The sequence below is a fragment of the Leguminivora glycinivorella genome, chromosome 5, assembly GCF_023078275.1.
Source record: "Leguminivora glycinivorella isolate SPB_JAAS2020 chromosome 5, LegGlyc_1.1, whole genome shotgun sequence".
Taxonomy (NCBI): Eukaryota; Metazoa; Arthropoda; class Insecta; order Lepidoptera; family Tortricidae; genus Leguminivora; species Leguminivora glycinivorella.
The window spans coordinates 24,751,266-24,777,178 of NC_062975.1; the positions used below are offsets into that span (position 1 = coordinate 24,751,266).

Below are 25,913 nucleotides of genomic sequence, written 5' to 3' on the forward strand. Positions count from 1 at the left end.
GAAATTTTATGTGGAATTCAATCGATCGCTCATTACTTTCTTACCAACCCAATAGTACATTACGATACAAGTGCGTAAAAAAGGAAGTTCCTTTTCGCACGTGTATCGTACGACGTTTTTCAGTACAGATGAGCCTCTAAAGTTTCGACCTAGCATATAATGAACCACTTCTCGCACTAGTGCGTAAAAAAACACCATCTGTACTGAAAAAAAACTTTTTCAACAAGGCCAATATTAAAAAATAAAATACCTGTTTTATCCTGCCTCATCTATCTGTTGATAAAATATTATTCTATGAAGGTATCTTTCATAGTTATTTCAGCGTTAGGCCTTGTCAGACGTGAAATGTTGCGGTTACTAGTGCTGGTGGCTACGGGCCTCTGGGCCTTGTATACAAGGTGGAAACGGCGCAGGATACACAGGGTGTGTAAGGAAGTGCCTTTTTGTGGCCTGCCGGGATTACCTCTGATTGGACAGGCGCACTTGTTCGCTGGCAATGATGAAGGTAAATTACACAATGAAAGTGGAACGTTTTTCTGGAAAATTACACAAATATAGGTATTTTTTTTTTTACTTTGCATACTGCGTTTAGTTAAGACATTCATCGACGTTCTTACACAGATGGACTGTCCCACAGTAAGCTCAAGAATGCTTGTGTTGTGAGTACTCAGACAACGATATATATTATATACAAATACTTGATATACAGAAAAAACATCCATAACCTAGAAACAACTATCTGCGCTCATCACACAATATATTTGAAAAGATAAAATTGCAGGTATCTAAGTGATAAAATTGCAAGCATCATTATAGGCCTGCAATTGTTGTATGGTCTAAGCTACTACATAATATATACGCCCTGTTTTTATTGAATTCCGTTCACTTTAAGGGAAGATTCATTACATCAAATTTCTCTAAGAAACTAGCGTCTTAACTCTTGCGGTTATCGAGTTATTAAAAAAATAAAGATAATTGCTGAACATGTGTGCACAGCCTTTACCAATTCCTAATGTTATTTGTTTTGACATGTGCCGTCAATCACTTGACACTAACTTGAATGTTATTTTTAAGGGTCTGCCACACTAATAAATTCAATTATTATGAATGAAAATTATGATTTTTTTTTCCGAATTTAACTAAAAGTGATATACAGGTTGGTTCCTAATAATTTACCTAACGACGTGTCGAATTTAACGGAAAACAAAAAAAAAACATGGTGTATACATATGTATAATTTATGAGTTACATAATATGTGATAGCTGATAATAAAATATTATTTTATGTTTTTTCCAGATCGAATGAAATTACTTCAAAAACTGGGTAAAATAGCGGTGAAACATGGTGGTATGACGTCAGTATGGATGCTGAATAAATTGTATGTTGGTAAGTTTAGTTTCGTGTCCATGCAATTTTGAACGCACCTGTACATAATTAAAGATGTAAAGCACCTACAGTTATTTACAAACAAGGGTATGTAATGCACATGGAATTCTACGAATTCAGTACCATTTTTAGCAATGTTGAAAGATAATGAAATTTTGATAATGCAGTGCCGGGTTTCTCCCCCATGGCCCACATTGAACCCAAATCCCACAAACGACTTCTATAACACTAATGGGAGGAAAGATGTTGATGGAATTCTTAGCATTTCACCACAAGGAACATAAATTAATGCTTATGATTTTAATAATTATGTCGTTAATCCATACTAATAAATGGGAAAGTGTGTGTTGCTGTTTGTTTGTCCGTCCTTCACGCGGCAAAACGGAGCGACAAACTGTCGTGAATTCGTGATGTTTAAGTGAAGATAGCTGAAGGGATGGAGAGTGATATAGACTACTTTTTGTCTCTTTCTAACGCGAGCGAAGCTGCGGGCAAAAGCTAGTGCAACATAAAAATATCATTTTTTATTTTACAGTACTAATAATTCATTTATTGGGTACAAAATTATAAATAAAAACAATAATACTAATCATAATTTAAACCTTAATCTAAAAATAAATACCTAACTAAACTAAAAATATTAAAAACTAGGGGAACTCCTTAGGCATGGTGCCGTAGACACTGGCAGCATTTCCTCGCTGAATCGCTAGGCTTATTCTTTGGGCGAGGAAGCTGCCAGCCCTACGGTCACCGCTGACCTCTGACAGTTTTTTGGATAGTTCCTTAAATAAATTTAAGGCGTTCGGACCCCACGGGCCAAGGGTCTCAACGCCAAAAGGTACGAAATTGTATTCGGCGCCAAAGTTTACAGTACTTAAATATGACATGTTCTAGGAACAGTCAGGGCAAGTTCTGGGGATTGATACCGATAAAAACGATGTCGATATTTCTGATGCTCATTGAAAATTCTGGATTCTGTAGGTTTGATTATCAGTTATCACCGATATCTTATGATAATAAAATGTATTTTTGATAGTTAAAAGTTTCTAAACGCAATTTGAACATCGGAATCCAGTGTTGGTATGCTGGCGCGTACCTCGGTACTATTACATCGAGTTCAAAATGCTTGCGCCCGTTTTTGTTTCTCTGTTCCTTCTCGCTCCCATATCACTCCATTTTTAGGGTTCCGTAGTCAACAAGGAACCCTTATAGTTTCGCCATGTCTGTCTGTCCGTCCGTCCGTCCGTCCGTCCGTCCGTCCGTCCGTCCGCGGATAATCTCAGTAACCGTTAGCACTAGAAAGCTGAAATTTGTTACCAATATGTATATGAATCACGCCGACAAAGTGCAAAAATAAAAAATGGAAAAAAATATTTTATTAGGGTACTCCCCCTACATGTAAAGTGGGGGCTGAAATTTTTTTTCATTCCAACCCTAACGTGTGATATATTGTTGGATAGGTATTTAAAAATGAATAAGGGTTTGCTAACATCGTTTTTTGATAATATTTATATTTTCGGAAATAATCGCTCCTAAAGGAAAAAAAAGTGCGTCCCCCCCCTCTAACTTTTGAACCATTGTTTAAAAAATATGAAAAAAATCACAAAAGTAGAACTTTATAAAGACTTTCTAGGAAAATTGTTTTGAACTTGATAGATTCAGTAGTTTTTGAGAAAAATACGGAAAACTACGGAACCCTACACTGAGCGTGGCCCGACACGCTCTTGGCCGGTTTTTTAAAATGTAATAACTTATTAAACATGGCTGCCAGACGTACCTTATATTTTACGTCCCTTATATCTTTGTTTATTTTACAGTAATTGCCGATCCTGCTATCGCAGAAGTGGTGCTAAAGTCTTGTCTGGATAAAGATGATACTACTATGAAATTCGTTAGAAACCTCGTAGGCAATGGAAATTTTGTTGCTCCAGGTAAGTTTAATTTTAAAGACCTATTTCCTAAGACTTATTTTTCTTTTCAATACAAATATAGTAATTAATGAATCTACGGTTGTACTCACGTTATTATATCGCTATTGTTGCGACATGTTTCTTAATTATTTGAATATGTCTCACGAAAGTTTAACGTGTACAAAAATAGTACTTTTTTTCGCAATCATTCGTAAAGAAAAATTGCCTGAAACTGACGAATTCTATTTGGTTTAATGTTTTACAGTTCATATTTTCCTCGTGTTGGTGATAGTGAAAACTTTAGTGTTATATATGACATGATGTAACATTAATGATGGTGATCCATTTAAGAGCATAACCGGTATCGAATAGCGGTTACGAATACCACTTCCTTTTTTTAAAATAAACACCATGAAAATTAAAGGTACTATAGAAGGTAATGTATAAGCCGTAGGATTTATCTTCGGCAATTATGTTACATAGTGTATGTTTAACCTAAGATTAAGATTCCACATTCTGAGCCACTGGCTTCGCTAGCTGCTTAATATCTTTCGCTTGCTCGGGTAGCAATATAGGCATGTGAGGTTAAACAACAACTTTGCCTCCTTGTAAAACAAATAACTATTACTTTATTTCAGTCAGCATTTGGCGTCCTCGCCGCAAGATACTCGCCCCAATCTTTAGCATAAAGAATCTAAACTGTTTCGTGCCAATTTTCGCTCAGCAGAGCGAGATTATGGTCCAGCAATTAGCAAAAGAGGCTGGCAATGGAGACTTTTCCTTCTGGAAATATATTACGACTTACACATTTGATGCCATTTGTAGTAAGTTCTTTAGATTACCTATTATTTTTATTATCATCATGTCAGCCCATATTATCATATCAATAGTCAGCGGCAGGTGGTATGAGTTTTCTCTGCCAAAAATGTGGTCACCAAACCCGTTGTCGAAGCAGCAATGTTTAAATCGTCTACAATGACGCAAAGGCCTGTGATGATGAGTCAGCGTCAGCACTGCTCAGGCAAAACTCTCCTTTAGTGCTCCAATTGCCCTAAGCTAATGAAATCTCAGTAAGAGTGACTTGCAATTTTCCAAATGAAGTCCACCTAACAGGATACGGTAGTTGGTCTATCGCCATCACCATAGTTCATAACTTCGCGTTTTCGACTCAACTGCATGTTTTGTCTTAATATCTCAATATATGTGTTTGTTCTCACTTGAGCCTAATTTGTTTCCAGAAACTAGCTTGGGCGTGGACTTGAATTCTCAGCAGCAGTCAAACCATCCGTTTTTGGAGGCGTTCGAAACAGCTCTGCATCTGCTGTCAGAACGACTTTTGTGCCCTTGGTTGTATCTGGATTGCGTGTATGAGCGATTGTCGAGGCATAAAACATTTGTTGCTAAGAAGGATTTCATGTATCGGTTTGTTGATGAGGTATTATAGTAGGAGAAAAGTATTACTTTAATTTCGAAAATCAAAATCATTGTTGATAAAGGAGAAAAAATTGATAGGCTAAAAGCTGTGTGTGGAATTTTACCTATCATTTTTTTCTTCTTTATCAACATTGATTTTACCTTTCGAAACTAAAGTGTCACTTCTTCTAGCTGGGGTGGACTGTTTTAGTTACCAAATGAGCCGTGCACAAACGAATATGGCAGGATTAATCATGGGCTGGAAAGCTTTTTGGCCGGAGAAAATTGGTAGTTGTGAAAATGATAGTCGCGAAGAGCTTTTGTTGAGCATTGAGAAAATCTAAAACTTTGTGTTATAAAGTATTCTAAAACATGAGAAACTTTATATAAACGTCAAAAACTGTAAAATTACATACGCCTATGTTTATATATTAAGAAACCTTACAAGCGCAACACATAAACACAGAAAAAGTCAGTATTTTCTGTCAGGCGCTTCGGTCTCATTTCACGTTGGAAAACGTTTTTAATTATTTTCAGTTATGACTTTCTAATTAAACATTCTGTCTCTTACAGTTAATCAAAAAGAAGCGGGAGGAACTATCAACTAGAGATACTAACGGGATGAATGGCATGAGTAAGTTTTATAAAGCAAATATGGTCCTTCAGTTTCGAGCCCATGATTCGATTTTATGTGGCTTCTTTCGATTTAACTTTTTCTTGATACTTATTCTCATCGTCTACCTTTTGTTTCAGAGTCAGAAATGCGTACATTCCTCGAGATGCTTCTAGAATCTTCAGGTGGACATCAAGGATACTCAGACATAGAGCTACGAGAGGAGGTGAGGCCATCGCGTTTATTGCCGGTCCCATATTTTAGGATAATGATTTCTCGGGTCGGTTACCCGGTTAGATCTGGCGTAGCCTTATTTTCATAAGCTTGCTCTTTTTATTCGTCAGCTTCATTTTAAGCAAGTAGTTTAAGCTGCCCGGTCTTTCTCACATTAGTTCAAAGGTTGGCGTACGCCAAGGAAGTATTTTATGCCCTCTTTTCTTCTCTTTTATTAATATGACTACTCCGAAGTTTCATATCTCATGTGTTATGAAAACTTATATATTGAAGGACCTTATAGAGGTAGGTATTCAAGAATAGTTATTTTAGGTGCTGGTAATCGTCTTAGCTGGCACGGACACATCTGCTGTTGGTGCTGCTTACACGGCTGTGATGCTGTCCAGGTATCCTGAGGTTCAGGAGAAGGTGTATCAAGAGTGAGTGATCCAACCAAAGTAAACTTGCAATAACGATGCGTCGAATGAATTACTATTAACATAATAAACGTGAAAACATTCATGTACAATTTGATGTGTCAAAAATGTAACATCCGATCCATATCGTAAATGGCGCTAATATTACTAGTATGTTAACGCCGGGATAACTCGAGGAGCAATAACACAAGATTGTTTTATACAATTCGACATAATTAATAGGAACATATTTTTAAAGCTTGCAGTTTTTAATTTAGCTTGAAATTTTTATATAAATTATATATAGTAGTGTTACTACTTATAAAAACAAATCAAAAAATATTTAATAAAATAATCTGATTTGTTCCCTACATTGAAATTTTTACTTTAATTTGCAAAAAACATTAGGTATAATAAACAAAAACGACTTAATTTTTTTAAATGAATGTCACAATTTCGATTTCTTTCAACTCCTTTTTGCCAAGAGTGGCACTGAAACTTGAGTAGTTCATTTGCTTTGCCTACCCCTTTATGGGGTACAGGCGTGATTATATGTATGTATGTATTACTTAATTTTTCAGATTACAAGAAGTTTTTGGCGATAGTGATCGTCCAGCAACAGCGCAAGATCTGCCCCGCCTCAAATATCTAGAGGCCGTAATAAAAGAGACGCTGAGAACGTACCCAGCCGTACCCGTAGTTGTGAGAGAAGTTCTAAACGACGTGAAACTACGTATGTATATTTTGGCTTTCTTTTCAACAAAACATCAAAAATTATAGTTACTATGACTCTTAGTGAGTTTTCACATTATCCGATCCGATTTCGGAAGTCGAAAGGCTTTCAAAGGAAAAAATTAAAGATGGCGGCTTAAATGTATGGGATCGGTAATGTGAAAACGCACTTATAATGGCCACTGCTCACGAATTGAAACTTAACAAAAACCAATAGTATTAAGATTAGAATCAGTACCTGTCTTACAATGTCTAAGATACTGTACCAAGGATGCTTATTGCAGTTAGGGAACTGGTTATATCAAGTCGACGATTTTCGCTCTTAGTTGTTTTCGCGAGCGGGGTTATTAATCTAGAGTTTCAACGAATAAAGTACTATGATCTACTAAACCCTCGCCAGGTAAAGAATGAAGTACTTTGAAGCAGGTTACCTGGTGCCAAAGGACTACAGAGAGCTATCCATGAGCCTCATCATCCGATACGTGCAGGTGGTCGAGAAGCTCCTGAATAGTTGAAGGATCTTAGGATCGTAGGGGGTACTTGCACAAAAAATCCCTATGGGTCGAAGTGTATTCGTAAGGGCCCCCGCAGATATAAGATATGATAAGAGAATATGATCTCATCATCCTCCTTGCGTTATCCCGGCATTTGCCACGGCTCATGGGAGCCTGGGGTCCGCTTTGACAACTAATCCCAAGATTTGGCGTAGGCACTAGTTTTTACGAAAGCGACTGCCATCTGACCTTCCAACCCGAAGGGTAACTAGGCCTTATTGGAATCAGTCCGGTTGCCTCACGATGTTTTCCTTCACCGAAAAGCGACTGGCAAATATCAAATGACATTTCGTATATAAGTTCAGAAAAACTCATTGGTACGAGCCGGGTTCGAACCCGCGACCTCCGGATCGAAAGTCGCACGCTCTTACCGCTAGGCCACCAGCGCTTCCTCGCTTATTCGCTTCTTCGAAGAGAATATGATCTACTAAATAATATTTTCCCTTATTTTCAGCAAATGGCAAAAAGTTAGTAAACGGAGTGGGTGTCGTCGTAAGCTTCTGCGCTATTCATCGGCATCCAGCCTACTGGGGCGCCGATGCTGATGTATTCAGACCAGAAAGGTTCCTGGAGGGACCCTTGAAGCACCCCGCTCAGTTCATGCCTTTTAGTTATTCTTTTAGGAACTGTGTTGGTAAGTTGGCCTTTAGCACTAAACTTCTACTAATTCCTTCCATGGAAACTGCGCGGTTCAAACATTACCACATGAAAACAAAAACGTCGCGTTTTTAATATTGTGAAGCATACCTGTACATAGTTAGCTACTTACGTATGTCATTCTGAACTGCAGATTTATTTTAATTTTTGTTTAAAATATGCAGAGTACCAGGGTACACGTAGCCGAATGGCACATACGCTCACGAAAGTTCGACTGACCTTAAGTTCCATGTGTTAGGGTCGGTTGCACCAAACCGGCTGTCACCGTTAAAACATTCGTTATTTTTTTTTTATGGGAAGTTCCATAGACTTCTACTGCGTGACGATGACATGTCTGTCAAATGTAGTTGATACAACTAGCCCTTAGTCGTTCTTTTACGCTCCCTTAGAAGCCTTTTTATCACAATTTCTGTTGGGATTTCAAAAATAAAAGGCTGTACTCGTATTCCACTTGAGCCATAAGGAAAGCCACACGTTTGATAAGAATTCATTATATTTCAGGATCTACATACGCAATGATGTCAATGAAGACGGTGTTGTCAGCGCTGGTGCGCCGCTACCGACTGCGGCCCGCGGCCCTCGAGCTGCGGCCCACGTTCAACGTCATGATGAAGGACGGCTCTGGGTATGCCCTCGGGATACAGCGCAGGAGGACTTTTGGGGACAAATTAATATGAGTGTAATTAAAATAGATACAAACATATTTACTGTTTTTAAAATAGTGTCCTTTCAATCGACTCCTCTTAAGGAAATGACTCAAGAAAAACGTCACCTTTTACAGTTACATACTACAATAGAATAGAATTCATTTTATTCGTAAACACAAAAAAGAGAAAAATATTACAAATAGGAACACATAAAAACGAGAAGGTGCCACAAAATGGACTGCACTTAATCAAAATACACTAAGGATTCGTTTTGAATGGTTTTGAAGCACCTACTAGAGATTAAGATTTTCGATTGGCGGTAAGCCCTGATGAGGGTGAACGTCGTGTTATAATGTCAACGAACACAGTGTTGTCAGTGGTGGCATCATTCAGATACAGCGAGTAAACTACACGCACCACTGCACGTGGGCTAGGTTTCGCCGCCATCAGATATATAGAGCGCCCGAGGTACTAAAAATATCTGAACGTGTCTCTAATTCATTAATAATGCGGTAATAGAGGCATGCTCAGATATTTGTGAGTACCTCGGACGCTCTTATATATATATTGGGTTGGTAAGAAAGTAATGAGCGATCGATTGAATTCCACATAAAATTTTTGAGAGAGTTCTAGAATCTTCTATGGTCGAAAGTATATAAAGGGCGAGTCGCACAGTTTCTCGTCAGTCATTCACTAGCTGTCGCCGAGCTAATATAAGGAAGAAAATGGACGAATTAAAAGTGCATGTAAGGCATTGCTTACTATATGAATTTCAGTCTGGCCATTCAGCCGCCGAAGCAGTGCGTAATATATGTCAGCGTGTTGCTCCTGAAGGTGTGTCTGAGGCCACGGCAAAACGATGGTTCCAGCGGTTTCGTAGTGGCGACTTTTCATTATCAGATCAACCTAAGTCTGGTCGACCGGTGAAGATTGATGTAGCCAAATTAAAAACCTTAATTGAAGGAGATCCGAGGCTAACGAGTCGTACTCGTGCTACCGAGTTAGGCTGCTCTCATGTCACCATAGAAACACATTTACACGAGTTGGGAAAAAACTACAAATACAGTGTTTGGATACCGCACGAACTTGATAGAGATCAACTAAACCGCCGTGCCGATATCTGCATACAACTTCTGTCTTTTCGCCGCACATTCAACTGGTTGGACCATCTTATCACTGGAGATGAAAAATGGGTCTTATATATAAATCACACACGCAAACGTCAGTGGCTAGCTCCAAACGAAAAAGGAATAGAGGCACCAAAAACAGAGCCCCGAAAAAAGTTATGCTGTCCGTTTGGTGGGATATTCATGATATTATTCACTGGGAACTCCTACCAAGTGGAATGACTGTTACCGCATCAGTATACTGTAATCAGCTTGAAAATTTAAACCAAAAAATCTGTCAGAATCGTCCACAGCATGCTAAAGTTTTTTCTTACACGACAATGCTCGCCCACACATTGCAAAAGTGACTCGGCTAAAGCTATTGGAGCTAGGTTGGAAAGTGATACCTCATCCACCGTACTCTCCAGACTTGGCACCTACGGATTACGCATTGTTCAGATCGCTAAGCAATGCCTTGAATGAAAAGAAAGTGAAGAAATCGTTCCTGGGAAACTGTGTAACATTTTATAATAAGGTACCCTTAGAGGCATGGGATCTGCCCTTTACTTCATTCAAGAAGTACATAAAAAGTGCACTTCTCAAAAAGGGGTACTACAAAATTGATGATTACCTGGGAGATACTACACCATGGCCGATTATCCAGGCTCAAAATCTGTCATAGTTTTGCTAGCAGTGTCCCGGGGAGACATTGTGTCATGCTTAAGGCGCTGTTGCTACTGGCTGTTTAAATTATTGATCCTTATTATTGTATAATTATAATTTGGTATATATATATATTGACTTGTTGAGTACATACTAGTTATGTATTCTGTAGAATTAGTTGGAGATTGCTAGCTTAACAGTCTCTTGACGTGAAATTTGTATTTCATACGCATTTTTTTTTCTATTTCTAGTTCTTTTGACACTTGGAGAACCTTTACACCTCCAAATTTTTATTTTTTATTATATCCCATTAATTATAATTGACTGTGGGGACCTTTTACATCTCCCAAGATCTTGTTTTCAATTAAGTCAATTTAAACTATGTAACATACAAGCACGGAATGTTGTGTCTTACATCTAGGTATACCGTATTCACTTATTATTGGAATATTTAATACAGCCCGGACAGCTTGAACATGTCATGCTCGCTAAAAAGTCTTTGCTTACGGTGACGTCGTTGATCGGGTCGCCACCTTCCCGAATGAAGGTTGAGGGAGGCGATGGCTGAGATGCGCGCCATATTCGTGAACGGGTGCTGTTTGTGAAGACCGGTCTGTTTCAGCTAATAGGGGCTATGCTTTTCTATGTAACATTAATTTTGAATGAGATTACGTTGAGGCACTCTGTTCGGTCCTTGTTTGTTTATTTTTCTTTCTGACTCTTGGAGACCATATACATCTCCAAGGAAAAAAGTAGATTAAGTATACATATTTTTTTTTTTTCCTTTGCTTAAGACAACAAGAGTCTTTTACAACTCTAAAGTTATTTTAGTTATTCGGTTTTTTTCTTCATGTATAATTTTTTTAGATGTACTTTGACACTTAGAGACTCTATACATCTCTAACATCTCTTATTAATAATCATAATAGCTTTGTACTTTGTATAATTTCTTGTGTTAATATTTTTTTTATGAATACTTTTGCTTATTAAATTGTATCTTGTTTTTTTTTAATGCATGTTAAATATAAGATGTAATGTTTTGAAAAGAAGTGGCCCGCCGAGTTTCTTGCCGGTCCCATAGTGGATACCCTCCTCCAACTGAGGGGGGACTGAAATCTTCTCGAGGCTGAGGCGTAGGGTTAGAGCCGGCGTAGTTTTATTTGACGTTCATAAGCGCATTGTAATATGCCTACTTGGAAAATAAATATTTCATTTCATTTCATTTCATTTCAAAAAAAATTCGATGATCAAGCCCATCTACGACAGTACATAGCTGAGTTTTTTGAATCTAAACCTAAGAACTTCTTCGCCGATGCTATTTATTCTTTACCAGAACGATGGAGACAAGTAGTAGATAACGAAGGCCGTTATATTTTTGATAAATGATTAAAATAATAAATTAAATAAAAATTACAATATTGGTTATGATTCGCTCATTACTTTCTTACCAACCCAATAGTTCACGTCACGTCAGCAAATTTTAATTGATCCTATTTTGTCAATAACAGTTAGTAATATAAGTCGACTTTCGTCAGGTATGATAAACAGGATAATTGTTATAATTAAGAAAATTTAGATACTAGAGAAATAAAACTTACTAAAATCGCAATTCATCAAAAACATCTTGGTAATAAAATGGGAATAAAAAAAAAACGAATTCAATTTTTTCCTTAATTTTTGTACAAACTTTTTGAGAACTGCTGATCTGATGGCGACTGTATTAGGTACAAATTTCCATGTGCATCACTTAACTTCAAATTCGGGTAAATCCGGGTAAATCCTTCAAAATCGGGTTGATTACCTTTCAGATTATTATATTTTAAATATAATAAACTTAAATCAGAATGTATTATATTGTTTCAAGGTACACAAGTCTATCCCTCAACTCTGCGAGTATAACATAATGAGCGTAATGAGAATAAACGTGTCCAAACACAAGGTTTCCAAGTTCCTGTTGTTTTAGTACAATGATTTCCCTCCTGAGTTCTACCCACTGGTCATTACCCCCTCCCCCCACTACCCGTGTCGCTGCAACGCGTGCCTAGAATTCTAAAACCGCGCTTACAAAAAACCAAAGTAATATTTCACTTGGAACTACCTTTAATACCTTAAAAATAATGTCTAATGTCGAATGGTCAGCTAGAAAGTGGTGTCAGAATAGTTAACTGTGCTATTGACGCTTATGAATATGAAGGTAAGGTTTGTTTTACGACGTTTTTTGTGGAATATAAGATGGATGTTAAGCAGAGGTCAGTTGTTTACCGGCTGGTATTCTTCAGTGTTTATAAAACGGCATAAGTGTATAGTATTTTAAGGGCGGTAACGTTGTTCTGTAAGTAGTAAAGTCTTGCAATCACAGATCTTTAGGGAGGGATGGTTCTTGGTATCAACACTTACCTACGGAAATAATGAACATGGAGATAATATTATACAGATTACAGACAGTAAACATTTAATGTAGTGACGTGTACTGCACCTGACGCCTAGTCTAATAAAATAGCAACAAGTTACAATACGTGCAAAAAAAATACGATAGGCTGATATCTTAAGTTACGCGGTTTCCTCAAGATATATTATATTTCTTCACCGAAATGCGACTGGCTAATGTTAAACGAAGACTCATTGGAACGCAGTTACGCACTGGAGTTTGAACCAGCGACATCTGAAATTAAAGTCACAAGCTTTTACCGCTAAGTCACCAGCGCTTTTCAGTTTAAGAACTACTATGATGACCGCTTTAGCCGCTACTATAACCAAATAGCAATGGAGAAAGGTCGCAGCAGGTTCGAGTACTGTCGGAGGTGTATTTTTAATTTTTTTCTATCATTTAAAAATATGTAGTATCACTCGCATGCGTGTCCGCATGCATGATATTTTATTATTTTTTTATTTTATTGGTAGTTTACATACCCACCTATAAAATCACTAAGGTGCCGCCACATGATTGTCAAATAAATTACCAGCAGCGATTAATCGCACGCGAACCGACGGATCAGAGGCATGAAAGGGCTTTAATTAATGATTAGGTATTAAAGAGCTTCCGGAGCTCAGCACAGCTGTTGGGTCTATTTTGTAATAGGAAACTGATAAAGCTCTCTTTGATTTGATACGACAGTGACTCACGTTACAATAAATACTAAAATTACAGACTTAATCCCGTATAATGATGTCTGCCAAAACCATGTGATCATTATCTCCAACAACGCCTTCCCGTCCTTGAAACATCGGAAGTAAGTTTACAGTTAGTTTACTACATACGCGATTCAGTCCTGAGTCATCAACTCCTGACGTCATGAGTTTTTCAGAACTTATATGCAAAATTTCAATTAATATTTGCCCGTCGGTCGCTTTTCGGTGAAAGAACACATCGTGAGGAAACTGGATCCCAAAATTTTCCAATTTAAATTATGATGAGCTCATGAATGCAGCGCAAGCGAACAAAAAGATCAAAACCATAACCAGTAATGAAATCAGAACCAGCGTCCAGCTGTTAGGCATAAAGACTCCGACAATCCCGGTTTACGGGATCGGTATAAATAAGTGGGATTAAATGAAACTCGATTCTTCGCGGGATTCCCGAAATACACGGGAATTGGAAAAAGGGGGTACAGTACAGAAATTAGATTTATATCTCCTGTGGTTTTGGGATAGCTATTGGGGGCGCAAATGTCAATAGTTTATTTTTATACATGCAACATGCGTGACATGCAAGCCTTCAACATCCCGGTTCACAAATGGGAAGAGCTTGCCGAAGACAGAGACAAGTAGCGCAAACTAGTGTTCAACGGACGTACAATCCACGACAATGCTTGGTTTGCGGCACTCGCAAGTAAGCGCGCCAAGCGTCATCAGCGCGATACATGTTCGCCACGGGTACACTACACCTGCCAGAGTTGTGGTCGTGTTTGTCGCTCCTGTATTGGCTTACACAGCCATGAAAAACGTTGTCGCCCCACGTGACACTGCTTGTATAGTCTGCTGTTATATAGAGGTAGACTCGAAGGCCAATGATGATGATTTTTATAGGAATTTTTGACTAATATTCTACCCTGATGAAAAAATAATAATTGTTACCTCATAAAAAATTGGCATACTAGTTTTGAATTTTGACCTCACAAAACATAACTTACGTTTTTTCACACAAAACTGCGAAATAATAAAAGACGCGATTTCGAGAAAAACAATTAACAAAATACGTCAAAACAATATTTAGTTTTATGAGTCGTCGATGTCGTCATCTTATTACGTACGTATTTTACAAGAACTACTTCACGGTAATGCATAATGGTTTAAACAGGGGTCAGATGTTTGAAACAGAATTCTAGGAAATAGAAATATTATATTTGCTGACGTTGTTTATTTTGTGCATTTTACTACCTACTGTTTATTTATTCGCTCTGTATAATTAATTGTTATAGCTCATGTACATTGTACATTATTGTATAAGGGCCACTTGCACCAACGAAAATAGAGGGTTAACCCGAGGGTTAACCCACCATTTTATTTGGAATTTGACAGATGACAGCCCACTAACCCTTTTTTTTTGTTTAGGGGGGAAAATGCGTTCCGCATACCACTAGGGTGCGAGGGGGGACCCTAGCGGTTATGTGCGACTCCCGTATTGGCTAATGAGGCCCACGGTATACCCACTAAAAACCCCCCCACATGCCACGTCGCCGTCTTTACCGGGTATCGGGTTACCAGTACACTTGCGCTCACATCCGCCACCATCCCACTAACCCTGAGTTAAGTGGTTGGTGTAAATGGGCCTTAGCTTTTAGTATGAAATTAACCCCGGCAACGCGATAAAAAGTTACTTTGAAAGTACAGTACAATCTCGATAATCCGGCACTGTTGCTGACACGGAGCTGCCGGAGCAGTGGAAAATTCGAATTATTGGAAAATATTCATATATTTTCATGTTTTTAAAGTATGTCGTATAAAAAAACACATAATAATAAATACACAGATATAATACACATAATAATACACCGAAAAAATAATATAGACAGTGTTAAAATAATAAGTTCAAAAAACATTCGACCATTATCTGGTTTTTGCTACTTTTAAAGTGAAGTCAGACTGATAATTTATGCATAGATGGTAAACTTGCACTTGAAATGATTGCTTGCATCTCTATGTTAGTGCCGGATACTGGACGTTTCGGACCACCGAAGTGCCGGATTATACCTGTACGGAATTTTACTGTACTAGTCTCAACACGTGGTAAACCATGAACGAACAGGCCTCTCGCTCATTTTTGCCCAGAACGTGCAAGTTGTGGAATGCGCCCTCCTGAGGTACTTCTTTTGTGGTATGACTTGGGGTTTTAAAGCAGTAGGTAGGTATTTATGGTTCTCAAAGGTCGGCAACGCGTAAGTGGCTGTGGCAACCTGATGTTGCTTATGTCCTTGGGCGGTAATTACTGCTCTATTGCTGCATATATCATCAAAAAAGCCATATAATTTTATAATTCATCGTAAATTCCTTTTTAATTTGTATCCTAAGAATAGTTTTTCCAATAAAAGCTCTCCAGCCAGAAGTCAAGACACAAAACACAGGATTGTGTTTTGTCCCGGGCCTTAAACTGTGTCCGGATACATAGCAAGACCGATTTAATACTGGACTGACAAAGCCCATACAAAAAATCGTAGGTACCTACCTCTGAAATACATAGAAAACATCCATGACTCAGGAAGAAGTACTGCGCCAGACCGGTCGTCAGTTATGATAGTATAGTATGATGATGATTATAGCCTGTTGTCCCTCATCAGGGGCATAGGGCTCGTAACCTTTCGTCTGTGTCTGTCAAAATATTATCATAAGAAAATTGACTTTGATATACATTTTTAAAGTCCAACGCCTTATGTTAAGATCCTTATCAAACACAGAGGTTAAGAAGGATTTCCATTATTCCCGGTCCGATGCGGCCTCCTCCAGGCGCGCCCAGTTGAGGCACTTGAGGCCCACTGAGCGAGCCTCCTTTTCCACCGAGCGCCTTTCCAGTTCGCGGGCGCCCTCTCCCCCTTGATCCGGAAATATTCCAAGTCAACCCTTGCTTGGACAGGTGGTTGTTTGGCCTTCGTAAGACATGTCCTATCCAGCGCCATTTCCGCAGAAGTATCTCTTTGGCTATAGGGTTTTGTCCAGTGGATTTATATCGAGTATTTAATAGGTAGCGCTAAAAAATCGAGGTACGATTCTTAGTATGAAATAAGTAAATCCTATATAAATAATTTTTGTACAGTCAAGTGTAAAAATATGGGTGCGTACAACTTATCAAAAATATGTCCCATAGCACTTTATGTCGGCGGAATAAAGTCTCGGTACATATTTTTGAGCGGATAAAATCGATACGTATTTTTGCACTTAACTGTACATACTTAAGTAACATTTTATCTCAATCAGTGAAATAATAGAGCATAAAGATGTAACAGACGACGGAAAGACAGAGTTTTCGCATTTACAATATTAGCAAGACCTTGTAGATGTTCAACCGTAAATAAACGTGAAGAGGTGAAGGCTAACAAATAGTATTATTATACTAAATGAGTTATTTTATTGTTGTAGCAAAATGCTTCTTTTTATTACTGAGGTCAAAGGGCTAAGGGCCAAACAGTAATTTCAAGATAAGCAAGGAGTAATTTTGTATCCGTTCATTTTTTATAAGGACAATGTAAGAATATTGTTTGGAAATGTAGCAGATTCAATAAATGATAATACCTATGTAGACACAAATATTTAGTAATATAAATGTACCTAACCCACAGATGTCATATATACCATAGATCAAGCAAACGTATCTACTTAGCGTATCAAATGAACTCAGTGAAATCCACTGAGTTGTCCGTCTTTACTCGCAGCTTGCAGCTTTCGGGCGTCAATTTTTGTAAGTTGAAGTCAACTAAAACATAAAAAAATGCCTCGTTACGTGATATTCAATTGCAACAACACAAAAATTATGAACAGTCAAGAGCCTGAGACATATTTAAAATTACAGGCAAGAATCAACTTCAGTACAAAATTTGACACGCTCGGCCCCTATACAAATATATGAATTTGTTTCTTCTATCTAAATTAAGTTCTGTGACCTAACCTATCGAAGTTAGTACGCCTAACTAGTAATTAACACGCGAATTTATTAGAATTAAACCTACATACCACTCAGACATATCTTAGGTTTTTTCGAGCTAACGTAGAGCAATATAAAAAAGGTAATAATTAAATATTAAGATTATGTTATTTTTTAAAAGGACACAACCTTGTTTTCGTCAGAAAAGGTACGAGTTGCGCGATAGAAAGAGAGGGCACTTCTTCGTGAAAATAATTGTAGGCATTTAGCGTTGCGCGGTCGGAATTTGAACTTAATAGTATCGTAGCATAAGTCTTTATTTCTTTAATCGGGTTTTCGGACAGGGTTTTCTGTACTTGTACTAATATGTTTTCTGTGGCATAATGATAAAAATCTGTTCCGGTATATTTGGCGCTTTGATTTTGACCTCTCTTATGCTACCTAATCTACCTACTGTAGAAATATGTAGTAGGTAAAACTATTGCCAACTGCCGTATGAAAACTAGCAATTTTAAGTAAAAAAACCGGCCAAGAGCGTGTCGGGCCACGCTCAGTGTAGGGTTCCGTAGTTTTCCGTATTTTTCTCAAAAACTAATAAACCTATCAAGTTCAAAACAATTTTCCTAGAAAGTCTTTATAGAGTTCTACTTTTGTGATTTTTTTCATATTTTTTAAACATTTGGTTCAAAAGTTAGAGGGGGGACGCACTTTTTTTTCCTTTAGGAGCGATTATTTCCGAAAATATTAGTATTATCAAAAAACGATCTTAGTAAACCCTTATTCATTTTTAAATACCTATCCAACAATATATCACACGTTGGGGTTTGAATGAAAAAAAATATCAGCCCCCACTTTACATGTAGGGGGGGTACCCTAATAAAACATTTTTTTCCATTTTTTATTTTTGCACTTTGTTGGCGTGATTGATATACATATTGGTACCAAATTTCAGCTTTCTAGTGCTAACGGTTACTGAGATTATCCGCGGACGGACGGACGGACAGACAGACATGGCGAAACTATAAGGGTTCCTAGTTGACTACGGAACCCTAAAAACGTCGTATGAATCCACCTAAAAGTTATCCACAGAATAACTTGTTGAACAGGTTAGATTTTAAATAATTTATTACACTCATACATAAATTATTATCCGGTTTTCGATGTGACAACGAACTTTAAATTTTAAAGGGCGGACCCACTGGTTTTTTACTCGTTACTAACTAATTATGTGATTCTATTAGATTGAGTAATGTCAATGCGTATAGGGTTGGCACATGATTTAGCGTGACAGTATTTCGCCGCGACATAAAATGACATGTCTTTTTAGGGTTCCGTAGTCAACTAGGAACCCTTATAGTTTCGCCATGTCTGTCTGTCCGTCCATCCGTCCGTCCGTCCGTCCGTCCGTCCGTCCGCGGATAATCTCAGTAACCGTTAGCACTAGAAAGCTGAAATTTGGTACCAATATGTATATCAATCACGCCAACAAAGTGCAAAAATAAAAAATGGAAAAAAATGTTATTAGGGTACCCCCCCCTACATGTAAAGTGGGGGCGGATTTTTTTTTCATTCCAACCCCAACGTGTGATATATTGTTGGATAGGTATTTAAAAATAAATAAGGGTTTACTAAGATCGTTTTCTGATAATATTAATATTTTCGGAAATAATCGCTCCTAAAGGAAAAAAAAGTGCGTCCCCCCCCCCTCTAACTTTTGAACCATATGTTTAAAAAATATGAAAAAAATCACAAAAATAGAACTTTATAAAGACTTTCTAGGAAAATTGTTTTGAACTTGATAGGTTTAGTAGTTTTTGAGAAAAATACGGAAAACTACGTAACCCTATACTGAGCGTGGCCCGACACGCTCTTGGCCGGTTTTTGTAATTGTAATTATTAAGTAAGGTGGAATTTATATCAAACTAGATTTTGTCCGCGGCACCACTCGCGTTAAATTCTATAATTGTGTTTGCTCCATATAAACTTCCACCCCCCATTTTAGGGAAGTGGGGGGTTAGAAAGAGACAGAAAGTAGCCTATGTCACTTACCATCCCGTCATCTATCTCCACTTAAAAAATCACGTCAGTTCGTTGCTCGGTTTTGGCGTGTAAGACAGACAAACAAACACACACTTGCCCATTTAAACTACTTATTTATTTGCATATTAAGTAAGTTGTATAGTTAGTATGGATACTCAGGTCGACACTGTGCCATGGAGCTGTTAAGAAATCAAACTTCTAAGCCAACACAATCAAAATATACTTTTTCTACTCGTCGACTGTAATCTGTCAATTAGGACACCACAGACGAAACTATAAGTGCTAACTTTTCAGTGTTGGATACTCTATGGCAGTTCCGACTCAACTATATTATAGTTGACTTTAGTTAACTGTAATAATTTCAAAAATAGAACTTCATACAATTTCTATACTAATTTGCGATACCTGGCAAATTATCCTGCATCTGAAACACATTTTTTTTTATCTGTCGCGTTATCGGCCAATCAGAGACGGTTATTACAAACAATTGGTTGCTAGGTAATTCGATGTTGATACAACGGTGAACGACGCTATTAACATTTTATTTTAACTTGCATGAATGATGATATTTCCGTCCATTGATGATGAAGATGATGACTCGTAGAAAAAGTATTGTATACAATAGTGATATAATTAAGCTTTTCACTCTCGTACCGTACTATTAGGCCACTCAGCAAGCTTCGTGGCCTAAACATGGTACTCGACCGAAAAGCTTTGTATTATATCACGATTGTATAAAATACTATTATACAGCCGTTTATGTCACAAATTTTTGACACTCGCAAGGGAATTAACCTTTTACCGGATATTTTCCGTGAACTCAGAAATTTGATATTTGGTACGGAGGAACATTTTGAAGTAGAGAGAAGCAGAGAAAAATTGCGGAGACCATAAATTTTTAGTAATAAATATACTAAAAATCTGTTTAAATAATGATTCTTTACAAAATCCACCTACAGGTTTTTACGTAACACTCAGTGCGCGAGTCCGACTCGGACTTGGCCGGTTTTTTTATTATTCACTTCCACAAATTATAAGACAAATTACTTGTCAAAATCTGGTTTTTTGAATATATTTGAAAACGCTTCAGTAATTAACAACTCAAACACCTGTCAAGAAACAGATTTTAACGATTTATAAATAATAATAATCCGATTTTTGGGAACGGTACATCACTAACAATAATCCACAGCCTATTTTATATACCTACGGAAAAAAGGACGGTAAAACTTAATATTAACCTCTTCAATCTTAAATTAAACTATAGACCTAAACTCACCAGCTCAAGAATAATGTTTTCTAAGCTAAGTAGCAGATGAAAGGATATTGTAAGGGCGAGTGCACAAAGGCGGTCTGAGTCAGCGATTCAGATGAATAGCGGACGATAAATCGATGTTGTGGACTATTCTTTATCCTACGAGCATTGTCCGCGTAACGGTTTATAAATGAAATGAACTCAATTGGGTACTTGTATATAATGCTATTTTTATTGCACGGCTCAGTAAAATAATACGGTACACATCAGCAGACAAAGGGTTATTACAAAAAACTGCGCAGAGGGCGCTGTTAATTTAATAGCACACTGTGGAGGGTCTACCGCGAACTAGAGTGGGGCCTGTAATCTTCTTCAATCTAGCGTTTTCCCGGCCTAGCGCCGGGGTCCGCTTTCATGTTCAGTCTTCTCCACTTTGCCCTTTGTAATAAAAGCAAAAAAATAAACTGTAATAGCCATACTCCTTAAACTGGCTAACATTTGTTCAGCGACTTTTAAAAATTATGAAGTAATAAATATTAGCTTCAATGTAAGTACGCAATTTTTGTTGTCATTCTTTGACGTTGCCTGTCACGCTTTAGACTCAACAGAATTCGCAATACATTACCTCTTACGAAAAACTTTCAAAGGTGATAAAAATCAAAATACAAGTAATTTTTAATCGCTAAACAAATGTTGGTCAGTATAAGGAATATATCACACAGTAATTTTTTTTTTTGCTTTTGTTACTGGCCCCACCATTTTTTTTAGAATACATGTCATGTCATTTTTTACACTAATAAATCAGTTATATCAGTATCCTATCGCTGTCAAATATTGCATTTTTCGAATACAACCGCTTTACGCACGAATATAACGCAAATATTTTGTGCAAAGCAATAAAAAAACCGGTCTAAAGCGGACGTCACGCACCGAGGATTCCGTACAAAATCCGTATAATAAAGTAATATGATTGAGTGTTTTATCAAAAATTATCCTTTAAAAAATAATGACATTATTGGTGATTTATCGCATAGGCTTTTTGAAATTATGCTAAAACTATTTCACTAAGTAACACATCAATAATAAGTCACGCTCGTCGATATCACCATCAAATTAAATAAATAATAATAAATGTAGCGAGACAAAATAACATCACGCGCGAGCGCGCGGATCCGAATACTTTCTCGCTCGCACATCACTACCTGTCACGATCAGCGGACCGATCTACCCGAGCGGGCGTGAAGAACTCCGAGCGGCGCGGGGAGCGCGGGCGGCGAGGAAACCGTAATAAAAGGCGCCGCGCGGCCGCCGATCAGTCATTCACTCGTTAGCGGTGAAGCTTGAGAGACGGCCTATGCTATGCCTCAAGCCTAACCAACAAATGAGCACGGGTCGAGACCGTCTACACGGACCGCCCATAAGTTCATATTCAGTTAGCCGTGAGTGGACAGACCAAGGGGATGAGAATGCCGATGCGTACCACCCCCGATCTTAAGTTGCGCCCAAGTGGGGCCCATGAATGACAACTACCCTCAATGTCAAAGAAGAAGTTGCACCTACCCTACAATATTTTCTGGAATAGAAATAAGGATGCAAGCAACGTATCATGTGCAAAGGAAGTTGTTTAGTTATCAATGCTGTTGAACACTACTGGACCAGCTTCACTCCAGGGGGAGGGTTCTCACAAACCCTCACAAGCAGAGCAGTACAGTGTTTTGTCAACTCCATGGAACTGGAGTATAAACCGATCTACACACGTTTTGATACTCTCTCGTCTGCATACGTACCAGAGGGAGAGACAACACAGATCCTGTTATTCCTGGTACTCTCACGGGACGTCAAAGAGTACCAGAGGGAGAGAATGTAGCGAGACAAAATAACATCACGCGCGAGCGCGCGGATCCGAATACTTTCTCGCTCGCACATCACTACCTGTCACGATCAGCGGACCGATCTACCCGAGCGGGCGTGAAGAACTCCGAGCGGCGCGGGGAGCGCGGGCGGCGAGGAAACCGTAATAAAGGCGCCGCGCGGCCGCCGATCAGTCATTCTCTAGCTAGCGGTCTAGCTTGGGAGACGGCCTCTGCTATCCCCAAGGTTAACCACCAAATGAGCGCGGGTCGAGACCGTCTACACGGACCGCCCATAAGTTCATACTCGGTTGGCCTTTGGACTTGCAGTGGACATCCCCTGAGGGGCCGAGTAAGGGGTGAGAACGCCGATGCGTACCGCCCTATGCTCACTAGTACCTATGTTTTGTAGCTAGGTATTTACCCCACTTTGTATGATATAATATTTGTTTGTATGAAAACCAATAAACCACTGGTATAAATAAATATTACAGGATATTCTTACACAGATTGACTGAGTCCCACGGTAAGCTCAAGAAGGCTCGTGTTGCAGGTACTCAGACAACGATATTATATAATATACAAATACTTATATACATAGAAAACATCCATGACTCAGGAACAAAATATCTGTGCTCATCACACAAATAAATGCCCTTACCGGGATTCGAACCCGGGACCGCGGCGTAGCAGTCAGGGTCACTACGCGCTAGGCCAGACCGGTCGGTGTCAAATATCGTGAATCTCATAAAAGCCGAGAGGGAAAAATCAATCAAACACCACTTATTGGCTCACGAGATAACTGCCATGTGGGATATTGATTCGACGATCATTGTACCGATAGTCGTTTCAGCGAACGGTCTCATAGCGAAGTCTCGATAAACAGCTTGAATCTAGCTAGGTGGCTGGATGAAGGTCCTGATGCAGATGGCGGCCAGTTTTACAGTACCTCTCTCATCAGCCCTGATAACCGGCAGCTTGGACCCTTTTATAATGTAGAATGTTCATATTGTAATAATACGTATATAACCTAACCACAAAATTAAAATTTTGAAAAAACGCCCGACCGCGACATAGTAGACCGATTTTCATGAAACATGGCTAAGAACACTCCCGACTTACTCAGCTTTCAGAAAAAAAACTAAATCGAAATCGGTTCATCCGTTCGGGAGCTACGATGCCACAGACAGACACACACACAGACAGACACGCCAAACTTATAACACCCCGTCGTTTTTGCGTCGGGTGTTAAAAAATAATATAGTAAACGAAAATAAACAAAGGAAAATACCAAAAACCATTGAATTTGGTTAGAGTAGTTCATAAAAAAACTTAATTTAAAATTATTGTAGTGTACTTCACAGACAAGCGAACTTATAATATAAACAAACAAAGTTACAATTTCAGGGCTCCTTTTGTACCTTTGGGCACGGAATCCTAAAAATAAAAATTATAAACATTAAACTGATCGCGCCAATCAAAGTCATCAATTATTATAAATTCATTTTAAATTTACATAGAACACCAATTTAAATAAGCAATGAGCTAAGATTTTGCATAAACGGATGTAAGACTGTTGACATGTTACGTGTCCTCCAAATTCAAATTCAACTGTTAGTGGTTAGTTTTGTATTAACTGATGGTGCATGTTAATGAATAGTTATAAGTATTTAATATAAGAGTGCATAACCTCGCCGTTAAACTTTGGTTTGGCGAAATTGTAGCAGTAAGCATCTTTATAGTGTTATTAGAAATAAATTAAAAAAAAAAAGAGATTTTAAACGTTTTTATTATGTCAAGGAGTTCTAATTTCTAGAAAGTTCTATTCCTACTAGAGTTTGTCAAAGTCGAAGACGTGGCCTACGATGGAGTTTGTCCAGAAAGTGCCTGTTCTTCACCCTTGATTTGAAGGTTGCTAACAGGTTATAATGAGCTGGGAACTATAGACGCCGGCAAGGAATTCCACTCCTTGGCAGTGCATATAAAGAAGAAGCGAAGCGCTTGGTGGCATATCTAACAAGTGAGCGTAACTGGCCGTGCACGTTGCACCATCTATCAGTATCAACCAATGGAATCTGTCAACAGGCTCCATTGACCTTCATGTTTCTGGTATTAGAAAAAAATACGTAAATCGTATAATGAAAACATTATAATCATTCGGTAGAGTGAGAATAAAGATAAACAACTATGACGTTATTCTCACTTTATCGAATGATATAATACCTACATTGTTTTCATTATAAGATTTACGTAATTTTTTATAGCATACCTAATTTTGTCGGCCGCTATTTCTTAACTGTGACCAAATTTTGCAGGAGGCACAAAAAACACTTACTTCGCTGGCGTAACCCAAAATGAGTTTTGGCCTCCAACACAAGAGCACGCCATTTTGCTCGGTCTTGAGCGGTATCGCGCCAGCTTTCGCCGACGCCGAGCTCACGGAGGTCAACCTCCACTCTATCCGCCCAACGACATTTTGGGTGACCAGCAGGACGGCGTCCATTCGGTCTTCCCAAGTAGGCTCTTTTGACTGCCCGATCTTCACTCATCCTTTCGAGGTGACCTAGCCAACGGAGACGATGCGCTTTGGTTTCACCTATATTTGGCTCGGCTACTTACTTCTTCAATTTTGGCATTATTTCGGATTTGGATGACGACTTGCTTTTTTTAACCGACTTCAAAAAAAGGAGGAGGTTCTCAATTCGACTGATTGTTTTTTTTTTGTATGTATGTTACGCGATATCTCCAAGAATCGTGGATCGATTTTCAAATATTTTTTTTTGATCGAACGGGTATACAAAAATAATTGATTTGTTTATAAATTGGATGTTTAGATTGTTGCAATACGATAAGAAATCTGAATTCAAAAGTTTATCATTTTTTGCTTTTTAGTTTCTCCGTGTTTTGTAACGCGCTTATTTTTGAAGGCGGTTTTATTTTTTTAAATAGATAATTGTAATGATAAATTCATCTCGTTGGGTGGACGACATTCGAAAACCTGCGGGGCACTTCTGGATGAGATCTGATCAGCCCAGGATCGGGATAAGTGGCGTACACTAAGGGAGGCCTATGCTCAGCAGTGGGCGATTAACGGCTGAAATGATGATGAATGATAAATTTACAAAACGTGAGAACTTAAAGTAATTGCATACGGGGGCCCATTTCTAATTAGTCTAATAATATTATAAAGTAATTAGTCTAATATTAGAAAGTAATTAGTCTAATAATATTAGTGTGTTGTCATGGCAACCCATGCGATTTGACAGTTCGTGGACTATTAATTCTGATACCGTGCGAGAAATGGACCCCTGGTAAAAGTAAAGTAGGAAATAGTAAAACTTGAGCTTAATTTGTTCAGTTTTGAATGTATTTTTTTAACCCTTAA

General features: G+C 38.2%; 1 protein-coding gene across 2 annotated transcripts; it reads left to right on the forward strand.

Moving 5' to 3' along the window:
* Positions 1-226: 226 nt before the first annotated feature.
* LOC125226379 (cytochrome P450 4d8-like) lies at positions 227-8,592 on the forward strand. Of its 2 annotated transcripts, XM_048130349.1 has the most exons (11): positions 231-505; positions 1,298-1,387; positions 3,205-3,318; positions 3,936-4,121; positions 4,536-4,732; positions 5,284-5,344; positions 5,464-5,549; positions 5,870-5,976; positions 6,534-6,685; positions 7,693-7,872; positions 8,397-8,592. In XM_048130349.1, the coding sequence occupies exons 1-11, from the start codon at positions 295-297 to the stop codon at positions 8,570-8,572; spliced, it is 1,560 nt and encodes a 519-aa protein (XP_047986306.1). In that variant the 5' UTR covers positions 231-294; the 3' UTR covers positions 8,573-8,592. The 2 variants fall into 2 exon arrangements, with proteins under 2 accessions (XP_047986307.1, XP_047986306.1); XM_048130350.1 differs by lacking the exon at positions 3,936-4,121 and having other exon boundaries at positions 227-505.
* Positions 8,593-25,913: the final 17,321 nt, after the last annotated feature.

Excerpts from the sequence above, each read along its gene's own strand:
- LOC125226379 (XM_048130349.1), top strand. The coding sequence starts at position 295 with ATGAAGGTATCTTTCATAGTTATTTCAGCGTTAGGCCTTGTCAGACGT. Across the intron at positions 4,122-4,535 it reads CACATTTGATGCCATTTGTA|AAACTAGCTTGGGCGTGGAC; the intron begins GTAAGTTCTTTA and ends ATTTGTTTCCAG. Across the intron at positions 7,873-8,396 it reads TTCTTTTAGGAACTGTGTTG|GATCTACATACGCAATGATG; the intron begins GTAAGTTGGCCT and ends ATTATATTTCAG.